The sequence below is a fragment of the Cetorhinus maximus genome, chromosome 32, assembly GCF_964194155.1.
Source record: "Cetorhinus maximus chromosome 32, sCetMax3.hap1.1, whole genome shotgun sequence".
In the NCBI taxonomy this organism is placed as follows: Eukaryota; Metazoa; Chordata; class Chondrichthyes; order Lamniformes; family Cetorhinidae; genus Cetorhinus; species Cetorhinus maximus.
Genome location: NC_135910.1, coordinates 7,142,993 through 7,170,132, shown reverse-complemented (window position 1 = coordinate 7,170,132; position 27,140 = coordinate 7,142,993). Strand labels below are relative to the sequence as shown.

At 48.1% G+C, this 27,140-nt stretch overlaps 1 protein-coding gene across 1 annotated transcript; it reads left to right on the top strand.

The window, feature by feature from the left end:
- Positions 1-874: 874 nt before the first annotated feature.
- On the top strand, positions 875-26,676 carry LOC144671288 (rho GTPase-activating protein 11A-like). Its single transcript, XM_078533098.1, has 6 exons — positions 875-967; positions 6,503-6,594; positions 11,182-11,278; positions 22,931-23,187; positions 24,173-24,336; positions 26,525-26,676. Exons 1-6 carry the CDS (start codon positions 875-877, stop codon positions 26,674-26,676), a joined length of 855 nt encoding a protein of 284 aa, XP_078389224.1.
- Positions 26,677-27,140: the final 464 nt, after the last annotated feature.

The window sequence follows — 27,140 nt, the reverse complement described above, 5'->3', positions numbered from 1 at the left end:
CAACATCAGAGCTCCCAACTCTGTCCATTCTCTGTCCCATTGCAGACTGGCTAAAAGCCCAAAGCTGCCACCCAACCCAACCCAACCTATTTCCCACCTATTTCCATTATTTTTAAATGTATTTCCATCCATTGTTTTATCTCCACCTTTTAGCCTATTTCCATCCCTTCACCCCACCCCCACTAGGGTTATCTGTCACTTGCTTGTCCTGCTTTCTACCCTTAATGTCATCGTTAGCACATTCCTCAGCTAATATCACCACCGTCAACACCCCTTTGTCCTTTTGTCTATGACATCTTTGGCAATCCCGTCTTTGCTTCCACCTATCACTGGCTCTCTACCCAGCTCTACCTGTCCCACCCCCCTTCAACCAGCTTATATTCCACCTCATTTCTATTTTTCCTTAGCTCTGATGAAGGGTCATATGGACTCAAAACGTTAACTGTATCCCTCTCTGCAGATGCTGTCAGACCTGCTGAGTTTTTCCAGCTATTATTGTTCTTGTTCTTGTTCCAACCCAACCCAAATTTGCCACAACCCACCCCCAATAGGGCCTGATTTATGGTAGGACTGACTTCAGGCTTTGTGTTAGCCTCCTTTCCAATGGAAGGGAGGGACACTAATTTGAATCTGTGGCGCCAAATAGAGAGAGAGAGAGAGAGAGGGGTGGGGAGTAAAACGTCAGGAAGAATCGAGAGGTCCCAGAATCTCTTCTTCCAGAATGAAAGCAACAGCAGTTTCCTGGACAGAGACTGGGAGTGTGGAAACCCTGGTTCATTGATCTGGAGGAGGGTTTAGGCACAAGATTGAACCCAACACCCACTAAGGCTCTCATTTGTGGGATTGAGGATCCTCCTGAACTCTTCCAGCGACCATGAAGGACTCAAGGCAGCAGGAGCTGTCCCGTGTGCTGGTCCACCACCTGAAATCTTTGGGAATCATAGTCAGAAACTTCAAGTGCGACACGGTAAGAGGAGGAGGAGGAGGTCATGAAACAGCTAGTCATTTAAAACCCAACACCCACGGCTCCTAATTGCTTTGCAGAATATTTTGTAGACCTTTTGTTTTGTGGCTTCTGGCGGTTACAGCTTCCTCCACTCGGCGGGTGCGACTGGAGTCCTTTTAAAAAAAAGACTGACTGACAGTGAAACACTTGCTCCCTCCCCCCTCTTTATGCACAGGACACACACCACCTCTGGCCCGATCCTGATGTTCAAAGCTGAAAACTGACTCCATTTGCTCCTTTAACATGTGAAATGTTTCAGAAATTCCCAGCCCTGCTGGAGGGAAGCGGGAGACCCGGAGGGGGAACCGGGAAAAGAGTCTTTCTCATGGGTATAGATATATATATATCTCATGCTACCTCCAGAAACCTTGGGTCAAGTTGTAAGATCTGTATAATAACAGCAACCTGCATTTATATAGCGCCTTCGATGTAGGAAAATGTCCCAAGGTGCTTGGCAGAAACTTTTATCAAACAAAGTTTGAGACGAGGGTTGCCAACCCTCCAGGATTGGCCTGGAGTCCCCAGGAGTTGAAGGTCAATCCCCAGGAGTTGAAGGTCAATCCCCAGGATGCTGCAACCCTGGAGAAAAATCACTGGGGTGTTTATTTTTTTAAAAAGGGTTTTTTTTTTGGCCATTTTCTTCAAACACTTCTCTTTACCAGATGTAAAAGCATTGAAAATGGAGGGGAATAGGGCTGTTTGGTTCACAGTCAAGCAGTATCCAATTGGGTAATGAGTCTTTTTGCTCTCCGATTGGCGTAGGAAGGCCGTACGTCACAAGGATGGACGTGTTGGCCGACTAACAGCTGGAGCGTGGGGGCAAGTCATGTGATAAACCTCCAGGAATGCATTTAATCACAGTTGGCAACCCTCTTTGACATTGAGCTACTTTAAAGAGACATTAGGTCAGGTGACGAAAAGCTTGGCCAAAGAGGTAGGTTTTAAAAAGTGTCTTAACTGAGGAGAGAGAGGTTTAGGGAGCGAATTCCAGGGAGCAGGGTCCAGGTAGCTGAAGGCATGGCTGCCAACGAGGGCACGATTAAAATCAGGGATGCGTGTGAGACTGGGATTGAAGGAGTGCAGAGATCCCAGAGGGTTGTTAAGGCTGGAGGTGTGAGGCCAAGGAAGGATTTGAAAACAAGGATGAGAATTAAAAAATCGATGCATTGAGTATTGCTGAAAAAAGAGACACGTCTTTTCACATGTTCTCTTCACATACGGTATAAATTGTTGTTTTCCCCTTGTACTGGTATTCTTGCAAAGTGCCCTGATCAGTGCAAGACAAAAAATACTTCACGTCTCTCTCTTTCAGCACTATTTAACCAATGCATTGCTAGACTGGAAGCCAATGTATGTCAGCAAGCAGAGGGCTGGTGTGTGAATGAGATTTGGTGCTAGTTAGAGTGTAAGCCTCAAGAGTTTTGAAGGAGCTTGAGTTTACAGAGAATGAAGATGGCAAGCCGGCCAAGAGGGCATGGGAATGGTCACGTCTAGAGGTAGCAAAGTATGTCTGAGGGTTTGAGCAGCAGCTGAGCTGAGGCAGGCGTGGAGCTGTGGATGTGGACGTAAGGAATCCTGAAGAGACAGAGCAGTTCTGTAGTCAGACACTCGTCTTGGGGGCAAATACGATGCCAAGGTTGCAAATGGTCTCGGGCGATTGCCAGGGAGAGGGATGGAATCAGCGACGAAGAAAGGGAGACGATGGCTTTGGTCTTCCCAATATTTAGTTTGAGAACGTTTTTGCCCATTTAATACCAGATGCTGAAAACGGCCTGATGACTTAGCGAGAGTGGAGGTGTCGAGAGCGGTGGTTGTGAGGTATAGCTGTGTGTTGCCAGTGGCATTTTCAGACGATATCACTGAGGGGCAGTACGTAGGTGGGGAGTCAGCTGAGTTGGGGGTGCGGGAGGTCAAGGATAGATTCTGAGGGGACTCTGGGAAGAATTTGAATGGTGCAGGAATGGTAAGGGAAGACATTGCAGGTGATTCGTTGGTAATGACTGGATGGCTAAGAATGGGACCAGGTCCCTCCCAGCTGGGGAGAGCCATTGACAGAGGATGGTGCGGTAAAACATCCCATTCTAGTTGGGGACCACTTGTACACAGCAAGTCAGCCAGTATTGGTAAGGAGAAAAGACAGTGTTCTCAGACTGTTTGTTGAACAGAGCACAGGCTAAGGATTTAACATAAACCTTAAACTGCCTTTTCTGTTTCTGGAGGATGTTGATTAACCTAAGATGTATTTCCAGCATTTGCATTTCTTTTAACTGAATGGGGGAAAGCTCTCACAGTTGAATTATTATTCTCTTGCACAGTCATTCAGGTACTTGGATATATCTCTGTCTTCATGCCTTTCAAAATCTTACTGTTTACCACTTCTGAAATCCACTTCCTTACTGACCCAAGCCTTCCATTGCTTCTCTCTCGGAACAAGTCACCCTCACCCTGCGTCTCAGCTCCCCCGTTCTCGGACTCTCTTGAGTTTGCCCTCCTTTCATTTTCCCTCCATTGTACAACTGATGGCCATGGATCTTTTGGTTGGATTTGTGCCTCTTTAGCCCCAAGGTCTAGGGTTTAAACTCCACCCCAGAGACTTGAGCTCAAAATCCAGGATGCCATTCCAGTCCAGCACTGAGGGAATGCTGCACTGTCGAAGGTGTGCCATCTCTCCGATGAGAGTTTGACCCAGGTCCCCGCCTGACCTCTCACTAAGACATGAAGGATCTTAAGGCACTATCTGAAGATCAACAGGGGAGTTCCAACTAGTGTACTGGCCGATACTTGTCCCTCAATCAGCATTACTGTGTTGTAACCACCCTATGATTCATTGCCATCCCCAGAATATGCCAATGTGCATCATTGCTAATTAATTATTTTTGAAGTGTAGCCAATTTTTCCAGTAGTAGGAGACATGGCAGCCAGTTTGCACACAGCAAGATCCCACAAGTTGCAATGGGATAATGAGCAGGCAGTCTGTCTTTCTGATGTTGGTTGAGGGCTAAATATTGGCCAGGGCATCAGGAGAACTCCCCCGGCTTTTCTGTAAATAGGAACATAGGACTCAAGGGGTTGGAGTAGGCCATTCAGCCCTTTGAGCCCGCTCCACCATTCAGTAAGACCATGACTGATATTGTGCCACTCGATCTTTCACGTCCGGCTTGAACCTCGGTTGAACATCTCACCCAAAAGGTGGCATCTCTGCCAGTACAGCACTCCCTCGAGCGATGTTTCAGCCTGGGCTATGTATTTGAGCCTCAGGAACTGGGCTGCTAACCACGACCTTCTGACTCATAGGCAAGAGCGCGACCAACTGTGTTGCTAGGAGACAAGTGAGAGCAGCCCTGGGGTGACTCACCCTCTGAATTTTTTCACCTCACCCATCCTGTGGTTTCTGTCCAGTGGCTTTGCAGTTGTTTTGAAGGAAAGTATTAAAACTGAACTGGCTTCTCCATGACCTATCATGTGGTGGCAATGCAGCAGCCATGTGATGGCTGTATCTGCCTGACTGGCGTGTTTGTGGCACTGCTGTTGGTACCTTTGGTCAACATTAAGATTCTGAGTGCCAATACGACGGTGTTGGATGTTTAATGATGGCCGTGGGGGTTTTGTTTTGACTGCCGTTTTAATTGTTCCGCACTATGTTGACCATCGGAAGGCTAATATTCGGGATTCCCAAGGGGACAAAATCTGATCTTAAACTAATCAAGTTATTTCTTCCTGGTCCTCCACTGAAGATGTCCACTGCCATCGATTTCCTTAATGGTTTGGCTTGCGAGCGATTGACCTTGGGAATTGGGTTCAAACTCTTGTGAACGGCTGAGTCCTGGGGGCAAAGAGCAAAGGTCAACAGTGCCAAGAAAAGCAAAGCAAAGTTGTTGCAACTCCCTAAAATGATTTTTTTCTTTTTTTGATGACATCTATCAAACCCTTTTTTTTCACTCTCTCCTTGAAGTATCAGCTACTCTTGAGCTGATGGCTTATATTTTGCCACAATATCCGATGATGAGTATGGGCCCTGTGACTGAGCATTTTTGCATTGTGTGCTGACATTCCAGTGAGCGATGTCAGAGAATATTATAAGCTATTACAACCACCAAACTCAAATATCCCAATGCTCCCTTGGCAGGCTTCCCATCTCTACCCTTCAGGGAATAGAACTCATCCAAAACTCTGCTGTCCTAACTTGCACCGGGCCCTGTTCATCTATCACCCCTGACTCCCCGATCTACACCGACTCCTGATCGAGCTCCATCTAAATTTTAAATCCCTCCACGGCCCCATCCCTTCCTACCTTTGCGATCTCCTCCAGCCCCATAACCCTCCAAGATCTCTGCACTCCTCCGATTCTGGCCCTTTGTGTATCTCCAATTTCCTTTTCCCCACCACTTATGGTTGTGCCTCCAGCTGCCAAGCCTCTTTAAAGCTTGGAAATTCCTTCTCTAAACCTCTCTGCCTCTCTCCTCCTTTTAAGAGGGTCCCTAAATCCCCCCCTCTTTGACTGAGCTTTTGGTCACCTGTCCAAATATCTCCTCCTGTGGCTCGTGGTCACATTACAGGAAGGACAGAATTGCTCTGGAGAGAGTGCAGAGGAAATTTACAAGAATGTTGCCAGGGCTTGAAAATTGCATCTATGAGGAAAGATTGGATAGGCTGGGGTTGTTTTCCTTAGAACAGAGGAGGCTGAGGGGTGACCTAATTGAGATGCACAAAATTATGAGGGGCCTAGATAGGGTAGATAGGAAAGACTTGTTTCCCCTAGCTGAGGGGTCAGTTACCAGGGGGCATAGATTTAAGGCGATTTGGTAGAAGGATTAGGGGGGTCATAAGGAAAACCTTTCTCACTCAGAAGGTGGTGGGTGTCTGGAATTCACTGCCTAAGTTGGTGGTTGAGGCTGAAACGCTCACTTCATTTAAAAGGTGCCTGGGTCTGCATCTGAAGCGCTGTAACCTGCAGACCAGGTGCTGGAAAGTGGAATTAAAATAAACGGCTAGTTTCTTTTTCAGCTTTTTCTGGGCAGCGCAGACATGATGGGCTGAGTGGCCTCTTTCTGCGCCATAACTTTTCTGTGGGTCTATTATGTCTGTGAGAATGCTCCTGTGAAACATCCTAAGGTTGCTTTACTCTGTTTAAGGTGCAATATAAATGTAGCTGGTTGTGGCACAGATTTGGGCACTGTGATCCACACTCCGCAGGTTCCTTATCTCAGCCAGGAAGCACGTGTGAACCTGAGCGTAGTCCACAAGCTACCTTTCCTGCCACTGCCCTCCTCATCCATTTTGCGCCCACAGACACGACCTTTCACCTGTGGCCCAGTTCAGTGCAATTTAGTTGGAGCTGGAGGGTCACCAGGCAGCCTATCTTGTAGGGGGCACATCGGCAAAGCAATGAGACGGGGTAGAAAAGAAAGAGGAATTGGAACCGAGAATTGATGGTCGGAGGAGCTGAATCCAGGATATTTCCAAGTGTTAACCAAATCTGGGTTTGATTATCCTTAGGAGAAGTCGCCATCCAATGGATTAGTGTTCGGCATTCCACTGCAGGTCCTGCCTCAATACCCACTACCAGACGCGAATGGGACAATTCCACGGTGAGTAACAGTGACCAAGAGGCTGTGAGAAAACGCCTCGACAGAATCACCACCTTTCCCTTTCCCCTCCCCTCCTCTCCTCATGGTGCTGACTCTCACTGGGGTGAGGTTTCTAAAGGTCCAGGGGCCCTCCAATACCTCCCCTTGTGGGGCTGCCCTTCACTCGTGAGTCTGGGCAACGAGATGTCGGCTCGGTATTCGAGACTCTTGCAGTAACCCTGCCCAGCCCACTCCTTATCCATTCGATTGCCCAGAATAAATCTGCTTACCAACAGTCAGGAGTGGGGAACAAACCATGAACCCATTTGCCCTTCATGACCCAGTGAGGGCAACTTGAGTATTTCTACCCCACCGTCATGGGCTTGCATGCTGCACAGGAGTCCATTCAGCCCATCGTGCCCGGGTAGGTTCTTTTTGAAAGAGCAATTAGTCTCTCTGTTACCCCGCATACTGCAAATATCTCCTTTTCGTTTGGAATCCAAATCCCTTCTGAAAATTACAACCAACACTTTCACTATTCTTTCAGCCAGTGCATTCCAGATCTTAACTCGTTATGTTCTGAACTCCCCTCCGCCTTGTGTTTTTTTTTTAACCGATTATCTTGGTTACCAGTCTATTACCCGGGATGGACAGACTGGATGCAGGGAAGATGTTTCCTCTGGCTTGGTGGGTGGGGTCTAGAACAAGAGGTCACAGTCTCAAGGTACAGGGTAGGCCATTTAGGGCTGAGATGTGGAGAAACGTCTTAACTCAGAGGGTGGGGAACCTGTAGAATTCTCTACCACAGAAGGCTCTGGAGGCCAAGTCACTGAATATATTTAAGGAAATAGATTTCTGGACTCTAAAGGCGTCAAGGGGTATGTGGAGAGAGCAGGAGTACGGCGTTGAGATGGAGAATCAGCCATGATCTTATTGAATGGCGGAGCAGGCTCGAGGGGCCGAATGGCCTACTCCTGCTCCTATTTTCCATGTTTTATATTTCGGTCCTCCTGCCAGAGGAAACAGTTTTTGAGGGAGAGCAGTGGGCTTGGAACAGATCAGGGACAGAACCCTAACCCTTTCTGGTCTTTGTGACTTATTACAATGCTGGGCGTAATAACTAGGTCATTTAGTTATCTTAAAGAATTATCTATCAGCATTGGAGGGGGCGGGGGAAACCACATTCTCTGTCGTTTACCTCACTTGACCCCTGCACTATTGGATTTGCCAGACTCCCTGTGTGGACACCCAGCACTGGATGAGCAGAAACCTCCTCCGATTAGATATTGGAAGATTGAAGCCATTGTATTTGGCCTCTCCCACAAATCCTGTTTCCTAACCACCAAGATCCATCCCTCCCCCTGGCCACTGTCAAAAATTTCGCTAGACTGTTCAACATTCAGTTTGATCCTGAGCTGCGCTTTCACACTGATGTGTGCTCCATCAACCAAACCGATATCAAATCAAACTCCCATCGCTCGGGGTTGGTGGGGGAGGGGGGGATTTATATTTAAACAATCAATCAACCTGGAATAAAAAGTTAGTGTCGTTAATAATGATTATGAAACTACTGAACTGTCATAAGAACCCATCTGGTTCACTAATGACATTCACGGAAGGAAATCTGCCACCCTCACCTGGTCTTGCCTACATGTGCCACCAGACCCACAGCAACATCTTTCACTCTTCACTGCCCCTAGGAATGACTGGACAAGCCACCCCCTGGCATCAGCCTGCGGCAGAACAGCACTGCGGGTGTACCTACACCACCTGGACTGCAGCAGTTCAAGAAGGCGGCTCACCACCACCCGCTCGAGGGCAACTAGGGATGGGCAATAAAGAGGCTGGCCCTGGCCCTGCCAACAACGCCCACATCCTGTGATTGAGTAAATAAAAACTGGAATCAATACAAAACCCCACCCCCCACCTCCCCCTCCTTTTGGCTTGTTGTCAACGCTGTTCTGGTACCATCCCAGCAAAACGTCGTTTACTGTGTTAAAGGTGCTATGTCAATGCAGGTTGTTGTAGATTAATGCAGCAAAAAGCAACTTCTTTTGCTTCGGTGAATTTGTTTGAAATTTGTTCCTGGAATTATGTGTCACGGGGAAGGCTGCCCGGGACTAGCTGCCCAAGTGTGTTGACGGTTATATTTAAGCCGTGAGAGTCGGTGATGACCTCCGTGGCGGATGGGGCCTTGATGTGACGGAGCGTAAGAGTGAGGGGTGGGGGGGGAAGCTGAACAGCTAGCGCGGGAGAAACACGCGCAGGCCACGAGCCTGCCCACCTCCTTGTGACACTTGGGCTGCGTATGATCACTGTCTGCCGGGACCCGTAACTCCTGGACAGGGATAGGGGGGGAACCAGTTCGAGAGACCCCCCTGGGAACCTTTGATCTTTTGGGGAGAGGGAGCTGTGGACCGAAGCGATCTCTGAGAGTCTGTTGTTTAAGGAGACCCCGATGGTGTGAGATTGCGCCATTTAAAGGGGCTAATTGTTGTGCTGCTTGTTGTCCGAGGTGAAACCAAATCTGAAACACACTTAGTCTGATTTTTAAAAGATTATATTCTTTTTACTCGTTCCTGGGATGTGAGCGTCGCTGGCAAAGTCAACATTCACTGCCAGCCTCGAATTACCCTCGAGAACGCCACCTTAAAGTGTTGTCTACCTAGTGTAGGTACACCCACAGTGCTGTTAGGGAGGGAGTTCCAGGATTTTGACCCAGCGACAGTGAAGGAACGGCAATTTCCAACAACAACAACTTATATAACGCCTTTAACATGATAAAATGTGCCAAGGGAGCACTATAAAACAAAGTATGACACCGAGTCACATGAGGAGGTATTAAGTCAGGTGACCAAAAGCTTGGCCAAAGAGGTAGGTTTTAAGGAGCGTCTTAAAGGAGGGAAGTGAGGCGGAGAGGGAGGGAATTCCAGAGCTTGGGGCCCAGGCAACTGAAGGCACGGCCGCCAATGGTGGAGCAAATAGAATTAGGAATTCTGCAAGGAGAAAGTGATCTCGGAGGGTTGTGGGGCTGGAGGGGATTACAGAAATAGGGAGGGGGCGAGGCCATGCAGGGGTTTGAAAACGAGGATGAGAATTTTAAGACCAAAGACGTTGCTTAAGCAGGAGCCAGTGTGGGGTCCGTGAGCAGAGGGGGTGATACGGGAACTGGACCTGCTGCGAGTTAAGACGCGGGCGGGCAGCAGAGTTTTGGATGATCTCAAACTTATGGAGTGTAGAATGTGGGACACCAGCCAGGAGTGTGTTGGAACAGTGGAGTCTAGAGGTAACAAAAACACAAATGAGGGTTTCAGCAGCAGATGAGCTGAGACGGGCAGATTTGGGCAATGATACAGAGGTAGAAATATGCGGATGCAGTAATGTCAGAAGTTCATCTCCGGAACAGATGTGACATCAAGATTGCGAACAGTCTGGCTTAATCTCAGACTGTTGTCATGGAGAGGGAAGGATTCGATAGCTAGGGATTGTAATATTAGTTCCAAGTCAGGATGGTGAGTGACTTGGAGGGGAGCTTGAAGGGGGTGGTGTTCCCATCTGTCTGTTGCCCTTGTCCTTCTAGGTGGTAGAGGTTGTGGGTTTGAAAGGTGCTGTCAAAGGAGCTTGGATGAGTTGCTGTAGTGCATCTTGTAGATGGTACACACTGCTGCTACTGTGCGTCGGTGTCGGAGGGAGTGAATGTTTGTGGATGTGGTGCCAATCAAGCGGGGCTGCTTTGTCCTGGATGGTGTTGAGCTTCTTGAGTGTTGTGGGAGCTGCACTCATCCAGGCAAGTGGATCACATTCCTGGCTTGTGCCTTGTAGATGGTGGACAGGCTTTGGGGAGTTGGGAGGTGGGTTACTCACCACAGGATTCCCAGCCCCTGACCTGCTCTTGTAGCTACAGCATTTATTTGGCTGGTCCAGTTCTGTTTCTGGTCAATGGTGACCTCCCCAGGATGTTGGTATTTTCTATTGGGGTGAAATGGAGTCAAATCTGGCACAGAAAAAGAAATAGAGAGAGGAAAGAAAGGTTGGATTAAGGGAGAGAAAAGAGACAGAGGAGAAGTAAGAAAACAAAACTATCCTTTCAAAAATTTTGAATAAATTACCATCTGGTGGAAGGGGACTCCACAGTAGAAATTGCTTCATTTCTAGGCCAGAGAGGTTGATTTGGCATTGCATTCACAATTGTTAATTGTGTTCTTTTACTCTGTACTATTATTTCTGAAGCCTAACCATCCATGATGAGTTTAATGGACAATTAATGTGCAAATCCAACTCGTTCTTCAAAATATCTCCGAGGCTGAGGGGCACGATTCCTTTAGTGGGGAGCAGGGTAAATGATCCGGCCAGCTCTAGAGAATTGCAACTCTCAACACGTCTCTTAATCTCCTGAATTTACTGGTCAAAATTATGTGTTAGTAATGGCGTGTATCATTACCAGACCTTTATGTTACTCAACAGTTTGGTTTGTTGTATGCAAACTGCATTGAATAGTTCCTGAAAAGCTGAGTGACGTTGACCTTTCCAGTTAGGTCTTTGTGTGAGTTCTGCTTGGTTTTTTACGTTGTGCTGTTGCTCTAAGTGAACCCCATGTCCTCCTGGCAGGTTTCTGGTTGAGGCCTGCAGCTTTCTGAGTCAACACCTCCAGACCGAGGGCATCTTCCGCAAATCCGGCTCCGCGTCTCGGATGAAGAATTTGAAGGTATGGACCCCGGGGTTTTGTGTGCAATGGGCCAAGAGCTGCCCGATTGGTGGGCGTGCTGAGGCGCCGCACAGTGTGGCACTGAGTCCAATTTGGGGTTGAATTCCTCTGTATGATGGGCTGTAGCTGATGCTGTCTAATTCATCTTGGTTATGTTGGCCGTCAATGGGGTGAAACAACTATAGTGGGTCCCTGCTTCTGATCACTGCCCACTGTTTGCTGGTGGAAACCATGAAGTGGTCAGAGAAGGAAACCCCTAAGGCATTACTTATTCGACTACCCCATGTTCTTTCAGTTTTGGTGTTGACTTTCCATCTGATCTATCACCTACATAATGATGAGCATACAGGAAACAACAGCAACGTGAAGCATCCCAAGGCGCGACACAGGAACATTATAAAACAACGGATGACACACAAGGAGATATTAGGTCAGGTGACCAAAACCTTGGTCGAAGAGGTAAGTTTTGAGGAGCATCTTAAAGGAGGGAAGCGAGGTAGAGAGGCAGAGAGGGGGTAAGGAGAGAATTCCAGAGCTTGGGGCTGTGGGTCTATACTTGATGAAGTTTAGAAGGATGAGGGGGGATCTGATTGAAACTTACAGAATACTGAAAGGCCTGGATAGAGTGGACGTGGGGAAGATGTTTCCATTAGTAGGAGAGACTAGGACCCGAGGGCACAGCCTCAGAGTAAAGGGAAGAGCTTTTAGAACAGAGATGAGGAGAAACTTCTTTAGCCAGAGGGTGGTGAATCTATGGAATTCATTGCCACAGAAGGCTGTGGAGGCCAGGTCATTGAGTGTATTTAAGACGGAGATAGATAGGTTCTTGATTGGTAAGGGGATGAAAGGTTACGGGGAGAATGGGGTTGAGAAACCTATCAGCCATGATTGAATGGCGGAGCAGACTCGATGGGCCGAATGGCCTAATTTCTGCTCCTATGTCTTATGGTCTTATGGTTGTGGGGCTGGAGGAGGTTGCAGAGATAGGGAGGGGGAGGCCATGGAGGGATTTGAAAAGAGGACGAGAATTTTAAAATCGAGATGTTACTTGACTGGGAGCCAATGTAGGTCAGTGAGCACAGGGGGTGATAGGGGAATGGGGACCTGGTGCAAGTAAAGACACGGGCAGCAGAATTTTGGATGACCTCAAGTTTACGAAGGGTAGAATGTGGGAGACCAGCTAGGAGTGCGTTGGAATAGTCGGGTCTAGAGGTAGCGAAGGCATGAGTGAGGTTTTCAGCAAACCCATAATAATTTCTGTACTGCACGCAGTTTTGGGCTCCACATGGTCTAGGGTTGCCAACTATGACTGAATCTATCCCTGGAGGTTTTGCAGCTGCCCTGCACCCAGCTCCTCAATCCCCCCACGTTGATCCATCCTTGCGATGCCCCGCCTTCTAGACCACCAATCGGAGAGCGACAAGTCTTCTCAGTCCCCGATTGGAGGATTCTGGATGGTCAGCCAAAGCCATCTTTTCTCTCCCCCCCACCCACCCATCTCCAATTTTTTTTCTCTAAGAACAAAGAAGTGGAAACTGAAACGGTTCAAAGCAAATAGGAAATAGTTTGTGAAGCCGCTTGGCTATTTTTCCAGGGTTGCTCATGGGGGATTAATCATAGGGGGCTCCAGGGCAATCCTGGAGAGTTGGCAACCCCGGCTCTTTAGGAAGGATATTGAGACTTTAGGGTGGGCGTGGGGTAGGCGGACTATACCTGGCTTGTGGAAGTCCAAAGGCAGATCTGAAAAAAATTGGTCTTCTCTTCCTAAGAACAGCGCAGATTCCAAAGTGAGATACTGAATGCTCGGTGTCAGGTCTGTTTCCAAGGTTTGAGGGGTTCCAATGACAGGCTGCAAACTGAAGATTAAATGTGAGAGGTTTGGAGATTGGCGGACGATGAGCACCTTTTGCACAGGAGCGTTTTGTGGGGGGGGCGGAGTTCACACTGGATTAGTGGTTGAGGCAGAAATTTGATCGACGTTCAAGATTAGATTAGACGAAGGGGAAATGGGGTTGAAAGGATCAGGGAGCTGGGTGGGTAAAGCTGATTAGGACGATTTGATGGTTTTGCAGAGCTAACGCCAACATGAAGTGGTTGGACTGTTTTCCCTGTTTCACTTCCGGGTATAAAGATGAGCGGCTGATTCTGCCCCTTCCTCCAGCCCCTGCAACTCCTCAGCCAACCGGGTACTGTGGAGCCTGTCTCGCTTTCCGACTGGTGTCGGGAGGATGGACCAGTCGTGGGAGGTTGGGGGGCAGGGGGAGGGCAGCTGGGAAATAGGGGCACTGGCCCGAACTGGTATAACCCTCTGGGACCTGTCGAATGGCAGGCTCTGAGCTAGCACAGCGAGAGTGGTCCTTGCTAAACTGGTTCAGGGCAGTCCAGGGTCCCTGTGCAGACACAGGGCCTCAGTATAAACCCCTTACGCACTTGTGGACAGGCAGAAGCAACGTGGCACATTACCCATGAGTTCATTTGTATGAAACCTCCAGGGATGGATTCAGTCAAAGTTGGCAACCCCTAGACCCCAAAACTGCGTACAGTACAATAATGATTAAGGGTTTGCTGAAAGCCTCACTCATGCCTTTGAGGTCTCTGTACATCTCCAGCTCTGACCTCCTTGCACATCCCCAATTTTAATCACCCCAGAATCGGGGGCTGTGTCTTCAGCTGCCTGGACCCTAAGCTCTGGAATTCCCTCCCTAAATCTCTCTACCTATCTTTCCTCCAAGATCTTGGTCACCTCGCCCAATCTCTCAATGTGATTCGCTGTCACTCTTTTTTAGTTTGAAGCACCTTGGTAAGTTTGACTACGTTAAAGGCGCTATATAAATGCAATTTGCTGTTGTTACCACGCCCTCTTTCACCCCCCCACCTCGCCAGTATCCACAGACGGCTCACCTTTGCTCCCGTGCCTGCTATAATCGGGTGACCAGATTCGAGGAAGAGGAGGAGAGAGGGGAGGGGTCCTTAATGAGGAAAAAATGAATCTGAATAATGTGATCAACTCTCAGCCAGAAGTTTAAAGACTGCAGAGGTCTGAGCAATATCCCTTCCATGTGTCAGCGTAGTATATTAAAGTGGATGTTTTGTCTAGTCTCTTGTACAGACTTGCTCTATTTTATATTCAGCAAATGCAAATCCCTGAAGCTGAGCAATAACCTCCTCATTTGCTGAGCTTAAGATGATTAGTCCGCCACTTAAATCGGGAGAGGTCACCCTCCTGGGTAATGTGCCGCACTGTTTCTGCCTGTCCACAAGTGCCTAAGGGGTTTGTACTGAGGCCCTGTGGCTGCACAGGGACCCTGGCCTGTCCTGAACCTGTTTAGCAAGGGCCACTCTCGCCGTCCTAGCTCAGAGCCTCCCTTTCGACAGACCCAGAAGGTAAAGACTGTTCGGACCCGTGCTCTCATTTCCCAGTTTTATTGGCGTTCCATATTAAGATATACAAGACCAGTTCGGACCAGTATTCTTATTTCCCAATTTTTACTGTGTTTTTTTTCCCTTCTGGGATGTGGGTTGGGGGGGGTTTGTCACAAGGGACTTGTTAGTGGCTTCCCGTGATTCCCGTTCCTTAACCCAAAGGATGTCTGCTGGTAGATCTTGCTCAGGGAGGGGTGCTCCATACAGGGCATCGAGATGGAAGGCGGGCAGTGGGTGGGTTGAAGAGGCCGCCATGGGGGCGGTAAGTGAGGTGCGGCCTGGATGGTTTCAACCAGCTGGTGGGTTTTTGTCAGTCGCCGGATGTGTTGGGGGGAGCGATGTGTGTGAGGACAGGGAGCAGGGGAGGGGTGTTGAGCGGAGGGCTCCAGTTACGATGCACATTGTTGCATTCGATTGAGCGCCCACGAGGGCGGGGGTGTGTGTGTGCGAGTGCACGTGTATGATGACCTTTGCCAGCGCCTGCAGAGTATGAAAGGGCAAGTGCTAAGGCTCAGAGCATTGTGGCAATAGCAAGTTGGCCAAGCAAGTTGTCTAAGAGCACAATGGTACTTCTGGAAGTCTGACGTTAGGTGGGGGTTGATGAATTGAACTAAGCAGAGCCTCAGGAGACTCCACAATTCACTTTCCCTGCCCCAGCGAGGGGGACAGTATTTTACCGACTGGCGCTGTACCAGCTCAGTACCACCGGGCCAGTTTCATCGAGCTCCCGAGCCATCCGTGCGAGTGAAATAATTGAGGAGCAGTGGGAACGAGAATAGATAATGGGCTCGAACAAAGGTTGCCTAGAAAGAGAAAGCACGGATTACAAATCTGAGTTGAACTGGATCCCTGATTAATTTGCCGAATGCCCGCTTGACCCAATTAGAAGCGCGTTGGGCCTGAAGCCTTCACCTCCATTTCCCAACGCCACCAGGCGTGTTACATTTACATAACTGTACAAAGTGGACTGCACAGTGACCCCACAGTCAAACCCAGCTGTATTCTCAAAGCTTCGTAGCTTAGTAACAGGTTACTGTACTAAAGACAGTAACAAAACACTGGCTCCATCTAGTCCTGAGCAGAAATCTTTTTCAAGTAGCTGTCTCCCTCATGAAGCGTTTTTTTTTTTGGCGTTCGTATGTTTCTGTGACAATTTAACCGAAGAACAAGTGGTTCTTGTCCTTTCCAAATGAGCGGCGTTTTGGCTTCTTAACCTCTGACCTATGACATTGGGCGAGCTCACATCTCAATGGCGTTTTTTCATTTACTGGGGGAGATGTCGGGGATGGGGGTGGGGAGGTGGTGGGTGGAAAGGTTTGCATTTAATCTCTCGCCTTTCATGACCTTGGGGAATCCTAATGAACCTTGCAGCCCATGAAGTACTTTTTTAAAGTGTTAGTCATAGGAATATAGGAAATAGAAGCAGGCGTAGGCCATTCAGCCCATCGAGCCTGCTCCACCATTCAACTAGATCATGGCTAATCTTCTACCTCAACCCCATTTTTCCCACACTATCCCCATATCCCTTGACATCTTTAATACTTAGAGATCTATCAATCTCTGTCTTGAATGTACCCGATGACTGAGCCTCCACAGCCCTCAGAGTGGTGGAATCTTTGGAATTCTTGACCCCAGCGTGAAGAAATTCCCCCTCATCTTAGTCCGAAATGGCCTGCCCCTTATCCTGAGGCTGTGTCCCTGGTTTTAGACCCCCCCTTTCTGCATCCAGCCTGTCGAGCCCTGTAAGAATTTTGTCTGCTTCAATGAGATCGCCTCTCGTTCTTCTAAACACCGAAGAATACAGGCCCAGTCTCCTCAATCTCTCCTCATAGGACAATCCTGCCAACCCAGGGTTTAGTCTGGTGAACTTCCCTCTATGGCCAGGCGTGTAACTCACCTCCTGACTCCCCAAAGCCTGTCCACCATCAACAAGGCACAAGTCAGGAGTGTGATGGAATACTCCCCACTTGCCTGGATGAGTGCAGCTCCCACAACGCTGAAGAAGCTCATCACCATCCAGGAGAAAGCAGACCATTTGATTGGCACCTCATCCACAAACATTCACTCCCTCCACCACCGACGCACAGTGGCAGCAGTGTGTACCATCTACAAGGTGCACTGCAGGAATTCACCAAGGCTCCTTTAACAGAACCTTCCAAACCCATGACCACTATTATCTAGAAGGACAAGGACAGCAGATAGATGGGAACACCACCACCTGGAAGTTCCCCTCCAAGCCACTCACCATCCTGACTTGGAAATATATCGGCCGTTCCTTCACTGTCACTGGGTCAAAATCCTGGAACTCCCTCCCTAACAGCACTGTGGGTGTACCTACATCACATGGGCTGCAGCGGTTCAAGAAGGCAGCTCACCACCACCTTCTCAAGGGCAATTAAGGATGCGCAATAAATACTGGCCCAGCCAGTGACGCCCACATCCCAGGAATGAATAAAAAAAAGTATATCCTTTCTTAGGTAAGAAGACCAAAACTGTACACAATCCTCCATGTGCAGCCACACCAAGGCTCTATCTAATTGCAGTAAGACTTCTTTACTCCTGTACTCAAATCCTCTTGCAATAAAGGCCAACATACCGTCTGCCTGCCTAATTGCTCACTGCTGTCAATGTAGGAATCGCAGCAGCTGATTTGTGCACAGCAAGATCCCAAAAAAAACGGCAGTCTGATAATGACCAGATGATCTCATAGACGTTTACAGCACAGGAGGAGGCCATTCGGCCCATCGTGTCCACGCCGGTGGACAAAGATCTGACTACACTAATCCCATTTTCCAGCGCTTGGCCCATAGCCCTGGAGGCTATGGCAACACAAGTGAATATCTAAATGCTTCTTAAATGTTATGAGGGTTTCTGCCTCAACCACCCTTTCAGGCAGAGAGTTCCAGACCCCCACCACCCTCTGGGTGAAAAAATATCCCCTCAACTCCCCTCTTAGCCTTCTACCTCTCACCTTATTATTGACCCCCCTACTAATGGAAAAAGCACCTCCCTATCTGTTTTAGTGATGTTGCAGGATAAATATTGCCTGAATTCAGGGATAACTCCCTTGTTGTTCAAATAGTGCCATGGATTAATGTTCCAGCTGAAAAAGTGCACCTCTGGCAGTGAAGCACTCCCTCAGCGCTGCACTGGGGAGAGTCGGCCGAGATTTCCGTGCTCAGTTCCCTGGAGTGGGACTTGAACCTTCAACCTTCTGATGCGGGGCAAGAGTGCTGCCCATTGAGCGGTTGCTAAGATAGTGAAGGGAGAGGTGTTGGATCAGGTAGCAAATATTACGTGAAAGGTTCCGTGCAGTCCCGAGCTGGAAAAAAACCCAGCAAGAATTAAATAACTTGCCAACCAGAGGAGTTTCTAAAGAATTCAGGACTCGGGCTGGGCCGGCTTACAAATTGTACGAGATCACCATCTAGTGGCTGCGGTGAGCAAAGCAGTTAACTTTTGGCCAGCTCAGCTTCAAGACGTTTACAAGACAATTAATTTTTCAGCCCTGGGTAAGTGGAATTCCGTTTTTTCATTTATTTAAAAATAGCAGAGTTCTCGTATTGATTATTGCCAATCAGAACCTCTGCCTGTTTTATAATGACAGACGCGTTATATAATGCATTGAACCTAAGCTCATCATTGCTGGAGAGGGAGTTTCAGGATTTAAAACCAGTGATGTTGAAGGAACAGTGATATATTTCCAAGTCAGGGTGGTGTGTGACTTGGAGCTACACTCACCCAGGCAAGTGGAGAGTATTCCATCACATTCCTGACTTGTAGATGGTGGACAGACTTTGAGGGGTCAGGAGATTCTCAGTCTCTGACCTGCTCTTGTAGCCACAGTATTTATATGGCTGGTCCCAGTTCAGTTTCTGGTCAATGGTAACCCCCAGGATGTTGATGGTAGGAGATTCAGCGATGGTAATGACATTGAACGTCAACTGTCATTGATGGTTAGATTCTCTCTTGTCAGAGATGGTCATTGCCTGGCACTTGTGTGGCACGAATTATCGCTTGCCAATTATCAGCCCAAGCCTGGATATTGTCCAGAACCTGAAGCATAAGGGACATGGACTGCTTTAGTATCTGAGGGGTCGCAAATGGAACTGAACACTGGGCAACCATCAGCGAACATCCCCACTTCTGACCTTATGATGGAGGGGAGGTGCTTGATGAAGCAGCTGAAGATGGTTGGGCCTGGGACACTCCCCCCGAGGGCAGGTGGTGATTTCATAGGAGAATTCTCAGCACCCTCGCGTGATGTTTCAAATTAGCCGGTTACTCCCCGCGTCGATCTAGTGAATGTGACCACGCGTGTTAAGTGCTTGCCCGCCAATATTGGTGCCAATAATTTCGAGGCTGGTGTCTACCTGCAGCTCGATAACCAAGGAATTTGTCTCAAAACACAGACTGGCATTTATATAGCGCCTTTCTCAACCTCTCGGCATCCCGAAATGCTTTTCAGCCAGTGAAGTAGGCACTGTCGAAATGTAGGAAACGTGGCAGCCAATTGTGCACAGCAAGCTCCCAGAAACAGCAGCATCATACTCTGCTTTAGTGGCACGGTATGAGGGATAAATATTCGGCCAGGACAGGTAGAACATCCTTAGCTCTTCTTTGAATAGAGTCTCTAATGTTCACTTTAAAGGGCAGACGAGACATTGGTTTAGCATCTCATCCAGAAGGTGGCACTGCCGACAATGCTGCACTCCCTCAGCACCGTACTGCTGTGCCTAGGTTGAATTTGTGCGTGATCGGGAGCCTTTGACTGCCTGCTCTGTACTTTGGGAAGCGATTTGATCCACTGGAGTTTCATAGAGTGGAAATGAATTGGAATGGGCTGCTTCCTTCAGGAGCCTGCGCTTTGGGAACAATGGTGATGTGTTTGACCCCTTGTAATTGTGTGTGTGTGTGTGTGTATGTATAATGGAGAAGGCAGTGAGTTTACTCAGTGAGCTCCTACCATCAGCCTCCGTCTCCTCTCCAGTCCCGCTGCCCTGCTGTGGCTTAATTTAAAGGTCAGAGCCTCCACTCTGCGAAAGGAGTTTCAGAGAAATCAAGGCATTGACAACAGCCCCGTGTACCCAGGGGGAAGGAAGTGATGTCAAAACCGGACACTGCTACAGGAAGCACGCACACATCTTGAGAAAGCGTGTCCGAGCCCCAGTGAGAAATTGCAACATCCATTTTTTCCAAAGTTGATTTAATCTCAAAAAGAAGCACACAGACGTGCAAATCCTTTCCACACGGTAGCTGCAGTGTCCATGGAACGATCGCCACACTGTTATGGGAGGGGGGTGCAGGTTGTGTTCTGTCCATTGTGTTGGCTGATGATCTATGTAACCTTGTCTCTGCGCGTTGCGAGGCAACTTTTTTTTTTTTTGCACTGACCTGGCCACTTTTTCTTTGCCAGTTCTGCTAACTCATGCTTCCTCAACACGCAGCCTTGAACCACAAACCAGCCAGGAGTCCAAACTAAGCTCCAGTATAAGGCAACACTGGCTCCCCATCTTATAATGGAGGGCAGTGCTCCCCCCCCAGTCCCCCTCAATAACACCATTTATCCAGCATCATTAATATGGAAAATGTCCCGAGATCCTTTGCAGAGGCATCACCGCCATTGGCGGCCATCGTTTCTGTTGGAATTGGACCCCAAACCATAGAATGAGATATCCCGACATGGTCATAAGCTTGGCCAAAGAGTTGGCTTTGGAGGAGGGTCTTAAATCAGGAGAGAGATATGCTTGGAGGGCAAATTTCAGACCTCGGGGATGGGGGTACATTGATAACAGAAGAGATGTCTGTCAATGGTGAGCTAAAGATAGGCAGATGTACAAGAGCCTGAGACCTCTGCAGCAACTTTTACTTAGCACCTGTCAGCTGTGGGTAACCCCCCCTCGTCTCTGAGTCACAAAGTGCCAGATTCAAGTACCGGGCCTGAGCAACAATATCAAGGCCGACACTCCAGCGTACGCTGAGGGAGTGCTGCACTGTCAGAGGCGGTGTCTTTTGGGACAAGTAATCCGAGGCTCGGGTGGATGTGAAGGATTCCGGGACGCTATTTCAAAGAGGAGCGGGCGAGGTACCCTGGTGTCCTGCTCGATATTAATCCCTCGATCAACGTGACGAAGGAAACGGATAATCTGGTCATCAGCACATCGCTGTTTGTGGGAGCTTGCTGTGCACAGTTGGCCGCTGCGTTTCTGGCATTACAACAGTGACTACTGCTTCAAAAATTCTTCATTGGGTGTAAAGCACTTTGGAATGTCTGGTGTACATGTAAATGCTCTAGAAATGCCTTTCTTTCTGTTTTGCCTTTCAAGTAGAAGGGTAATCAGAAATAAAAACACCATCCCAAAGAAGGAACTACTAAGAGAGGTAAGCAAAGGCTTGATCAGAGGTCGGCTTTAAGGAGTACTTGAGAGGGGGAAGGGCATTAGGGAGGGGATAGCAGGGTATGAAGACGAGGTGACTGATGGCCCTGATGATGATGGGTGGAAGGGAGGGAGGAATGTACAAGACAAAGCACGTTTGTGTGGTAGGGATGCAGTTATAGGGTTGAAGATGGGGTGTGTTGCATTTCTAGGTTTGCTTAATACAAACTTTCCCATCTCACACAGGACTGGTAAGCTAAATGTAGGTTTGGTTTATTTGACAATGTACTGGATTGCTCAGCAGACAGATTTACTGCAAAGATTCAACAGCTATTGTTAACGGGAAAAGACAGTTGCAATTGCTTCACACCACATGCTGCTAGCTAAACTGAAAGTTCCTCGGAACGATATCTGTTGGTCACACGGCTTACATCCCGGCTACTTACTCATTAGCATATTCTCTCTTAAAGCAATATCACAGCAGGGTGAAGTGAAGCCGTGAGGTTATTTGAAGACCACAAGGAGGGTTTTAAATTGGAGACGGAATTGGGCATCATGTAGGTCAGCAAGGCTGGATAGGGTGAGCTGGATGTAGGGTGTAGCCAGCAGAACTGTGGGTGCCCATGACAGCCTCCTAAGATGAACCTGCTACCAATGAGCCAAGACAAATGCCAGTTCAGTAAGTTGCACAACTTAGTTTGAACTGATAAACCCCCAGTGTTGCATTGATGCTGTCCTGGTGGGTGTATTTGTGCTATCAGTTTAAACAAAGTTTCTCGACTTCCTGTAAAGGGGTCACCCATGGCTGAGTGGTAGCACTCTCACCTCCTGAGTCAGATGGTTATATCTTTGAACCCGACTTCAAGAGATTCAAGTGCATGACCTAGGTTGACATTTTAGTGCAGAGCTGAGGGGAGGCTTCCAGCTGAGATGATAAGTCAGGGCCCATCTCCCCCCTCATTTGGATGTGAAAGATAAAGTGACGCGCATGTCCCGACCAACGTTTCTCTCTCTACCAGTGGTTTTATAAACTGCCTGGTCAGTGCCATTTGCTGTCATGTTTCTGACATTGCGACAGTGACTACATTTTAAAAACTGCGTCATTGGCTGTAATGTGCTTTGAGACATCCGGAGACCGTGAAAATTGCTTTAGAAATGCTAGCTCCTTTTCTGCTTCCCTTCCTCCTATTGGCCCGCCAAAAACGTTCCTAATCGCCTTGAATTGAAATATCTCATCCAAAAGTCGGCACCTCCAACAGTGCAGCACACCCTCGGCACTGCAGCGGAGTGGTAGCCTGGGATTTTGTACTCAAACCTCTGGATGGGGCCTGGAGCCAACAACCTTCCTCCTCATCTCCAGGCTCTGGAATCCCCTCGCTAACCCCTCTGTCTCTGCACCTCCCTCTCCTCCTCTAAGACTCCCCTGGGGCACCTTTTTTTTTGGTGTGGTCAACCACCTTTGGCTTGGTAGCCACGTTTGTCTGGCTCCCGCCTGTGTTAAGAAGCCTCATGGGATATCTCTTGGTGTTGAAGGTGCTATCTAAATGCAGGCTGTTGCAGTCGGCATTATTGAATGACGTAGAACTTGGATTCAGCTCAACAAGCCCAGACCCCCTCCCACTCCTCTTCCTCGGACCCCATCAACTTAACATCCTGTTCCTGTCACCTTCGTACTTATTTAACGTTCTTATCGACGCTACTCACCGCGGCTGTTTTTTTATGCTAACGACCGATCTTTAGATTAACAATGCATCTGTTTAAAGGCTAGTGACGTATTTTATCTCATCGCCGTTCGGAGTTTATTTAATTGTTACCCCGGTGTGGACCTCTCTCTCTCTCTCTCTCTGCCCAGGCTAAGCTGCAGCGAGGCGACTGCTCCCTCGAATCCACGTCCGCCTCCGATGTCGCCGGCCTGCTGAAGCAGTTCTTCCGCGAGCTGCCAGAGCCCGTCATTCCGGCGGGGTTCCGGGGCCCCCTGTGCCAGGCCCAGCGGCTCCGCCCGGAGGCCGAGCGCCGGGCGGCCACCACCTTGCTGACTTGCCTCATGCCCAGGATTAACGCCGCCACCATGAACTATTTCCTGTCCTTCCTCCAGACAGTGGCTGCCAGGTAAGGAGACTCCCCCTTTCGCTCTCGGACTGGTCTGGACCCAGTAGGTGGGGCACGGTCATCGGTTCACATTTCTTTTCCTTTTATTCTTTCACGGGATGTGGGCGCCACTGGCAAGGCCAACATTTATTACCCGTCCCTAATTGCCCCAACTGCTAGGCCATTTCGGAGGCCAGTTAACAGTCAACCCACATTGCTGCGGAATTAGAGTCACATGTAGGCCAGACCGGGTAAGGACAGCAGATTTCCTTCCTTAAAAGGACATTAGTGAACCAGATAATTATTTACAACAATCGATGATGGTCTCTCAAAGCTTTTTAATTCCAGATTTTTATTGTTGAATTTAAATTCTTGTAGCTGCCGTGGTGGGATTTGAACCAATGTCCCCCCCAGAGTATTAGCCTGGGCCTCTGGGTTACTAGTCCAATGACATTACTGCTATACCACTGTCTCCCCGTGTGGAGAGCCTTTATAAGCATTAAGCATTTGGGTGTTACAACCAACAGTTCCACGTGCATCCAGTAGGAGGAGGCGATGCAGGCGTTACAAGGGGCAGCTCAGCACCAACCAAGATGGACCACGTGCAGGAGAAATAAAACGAGGCAGCAATGGGGACTGTAGTACCCAATGGGCAAAAGTAAAATTCCCCAAAAGTAGCTTGGGCTCGGTGGGCACCACCCTCGCAGCTGAGACTGACGTGTGTCGGTTCAAGTCCGACTCCAGACCCTGGGCCTGAAATCTAGGCTGACACACTCAGTGCAGTGCTGAGGGAGTGCTGCACTGTCAGGGGTGCTGTCTTTTGGATCAGATGTTAAGCTGGAGATGTAAATGGTTACAAATCAGAAAATGAGGAATTAAGATCTAAAGTTGTGGGGTTTATAGTGGGAGGGACTGTGAAAGGAAGAAAGGGATTACTGTCTGTCTGTCCTTAAATAATGATCTTTGTTAATTACTGATTCCTACGTCCTTTTCCCCCTTAATTCAGATCGGAAGAGAATAAGATGGGGGTCCACAATCTAGCTGTTGTCTTCACTCCGAATCTCTTCCAACTCTTTGATGCAAATGACAAGTTGGCCACTAACATGGAGGAAGGTCTTCCTTTGCTTACTATGGCTGCAGAAACTCTCATCATCCAAGCACAAAGCATTGGTGAGTCTGTGGGGGGAAAAAAACTAGTTTGGCAGCAAATCCTCCAGTTACAATCTGAAAAGTTTGATGTTTTTTGTGTGTAATTACATCACCACAGGCCGAGTATCCTTTATCTGAAACCTTCGGGGCCGTACGCATTTCAGACTTCAGATCACTTTGGTTTTCAGATACCTCATGTGGGTGTGGGCCTACTTACAACGCACTGGTCGAAGCCTAGGCTATCTGTAGTCTAAAGTAAATAAGATGGCTAGGAAAGTAAGATATACCACTGAATAATAAATACAGGGCACCTGTAATAAGTTCCCTCCCAAGGCACCATCCGCGATCCTGCTGGTAGGAGAGGGTTCATGAGGTGAACGGTGCAGACAAAAGTCGTGAGGTGAATGGTGCAGACAAAAGCCGTGAGGTGAACGGTGCAGACAAAAGCCGTGAGGTGAACAGTGCAGACAAACAACTCGACTTCAATGTGATGGAGCTGGAGAGGTTCAAAGGACCTTCCTGAGAAGATAGACCAAAGCTCGACACAATGGTCCAAATCTTCCATTCAGGGTCAGAACCCCCATTTCCCGACCCCAGTCAGACAAAAAAACAAACCCCACTTAACGTCCTCCGATTTTTCTGGCCAATCTCCTGATGGAGGATCCTGCAGAATCCAGTCAGCGCAGGAAACTTTGGAGACATTAGTGAAGGGAATCCACGAGGAGACCAGGCCCTGTTTTTTGACTAGTTGATGTATTCCGGTAAGTGTTCGCAAACAACACTGAAAAACTTTGGGATGTTTAAGCAGCTTTTCCGTGTGTTAGTGAATGAGTGTTGTAAGGCGGGTGAGCTAAGGGGATAAGGTGGCAGCTGGGTACCCAGAAGGGGAAAAAACAGTTCAGACCAGTTTTATTTCCCCCCTTTTTACTGATGATCCATTTTAAGGTGTACAAGACCGGTTCAGACCAGTATTCTTCTTCTTTGATTTATTATAAAACAAACAACAATTTAAAAAAACAAGGTAATAAACTGGTTAACATACAAGTTGTAGTTTAGAAGTGTAATGATTTTCCCCCTTTTCTATATAAAAAAAGATATTCAAAGCCCCATATATACACACACACACACACAAACACACAAATACAGTCCCTGCAGTGGCTGGAGTATGGGAAAGTTTATTTAGATCTCAGCGCTGTTGTGACCAGAATTCTGCTTGATCAATAGATCTGGAAGTTCTCTCAGATGGATTTTTTGGCGAAACTGTCCTTGATAACCCTTACTTATCACAACTTAACAGACTTGGGAAAAAAAATCAGGAGTTATTCTGAGACGATGTTTCTGAGGAAGGTTTAACACAAAGGCGGGGTGGAGAGAGGGAGAGAGAGTGTCTTTTCTTGCAGCCTGCTTCACTGGCAGACACTCACTCAGACTGAGAGCTTTTAAAGACTAAGGTGTTCAATCTTAGGCCGGGTGTTTTTAACCAATCAGCAAGAGTTTTTCGCCTGGTAGCAGCAGTTCTTTGTTAACCTAGATATACAAGGTACCTCTTTCCTCTCCAGGTGTCCCCGCTGGACATCTATCTTGACCTGTGGTTTCTTAAAGAATGGCATTTTCACAGCCTCGAATTAATATTGCAAACTTTCACAAGTAACTCTGGAGGAAGAATGTCCAGAATTCAATGACCTTCAAATTTTCCAAAAATGATTTCCTCACAGTGAGAAATTAAATGAAAGGTCTGCTGTCCCTCTCCAGTCAATGTACGAGACCCCATGGCACGATTTTGAAGAAGACTAAGGAGGTTCTCCCTGGCCTCCTGGCTAATACTTATTCCTTAACCAGCATTATTAACACTGGTCATTATTTCATTGCTGTCTGTGGGAGCTTGCTGTGCACATATTGGCCGTTATTTCCCTCAAGTGTCCATCCAATTTCCTTTTGAAATCATTAATCCCTTTTCAGGAACCTCATAGGTAGCAAATTCCAGATCATTATGGCTCGTTGCGTTTAGAAATTTAAAAAATAATTCTTCCTCACATCCCCTCTCCTGTATCTCTGCCCAAATCTGTGCCCTCTGCCCTTGTGCCCATAGCTAATAGGAGCAGCTTTCTTTTTAATCCAACCCTCTCTCTTGCTCTGTGTGGACTCGATCCTGATGCTGTGCCTATGTCTGTCTGTTCACTTCCTACTCTCTGTTATCTTGTCTTTTAAGGTCATCTTCCACCATATATTCTGGACAAGCTCCCTGTGCTCCTGGACACAGGTGCTGAGCGTGTGCCTTCCTCTGGCGATTCTCAAGACGAAGGCCACCGGGTATCCATGGTGAAGCAGAGGAGGAAGACTCGGCACTGCGTTAGTGGTTAGTATTAGAAAATTGAATCATTAAGGGTTCAATTCTTGGAAGGAGTTGGATGTTGCAGTGAGAGATCAAAGGTCTTCTTGACTTAATGTTCCTCCATTGTTGTCAAGATGTCACCATATCAATAATTATCCATCGACCTTTGGTTCAACGAGAAATTTCCACCTCTGTGTTAAAGGGGCCGACAGGGTAGATAGAGAAAAACCATTTCCTCTGGTGGGAGGGTGCAGAAAAAGATGGCGTATCCTTAAAATTGGAGCCAGGCCTTTCAGGGGTGATGTCAGGAAGTGCTTCACACAAAGGGGAGTGGAAACCTGGAACCCTCTCCCCGTGTTGGCTGATATCCAGATGATTACGACCATTTGAAGGATTGTTTCTGTCACTCACCAGCAACTCGCCAAGGCTCCTTCGACAGCACCTTCCAAACCCGTGACCTCTACCATCTAGAAGAACAAGAACATGGGAACAC

Bases quoted from the DNA above. Each gene is read 5' to 3' on its own strand.
- LOC144671288 (XM_078533098.1), top strand. From the start codon at position 875: ATGAAGGACTCAAGGCAGCAGGAGCTGTCCCGTGTGCTGGTCCACCAC. The intron at 968-6,502 runs GTAAGAGGAGGA...GATTATCCTTAG, and splicing joins GAAACTTCAAGTGCGACACG to GAGAAGTCGCCATCCAATGG. The intron at 23,188-24,172 runs GTAAGGAGACTC...CCCTTAATTCAG, and splicing joins CTCCAGACAGTGGCTGCCAG to ATCGGAAGAGAATAAGATGG.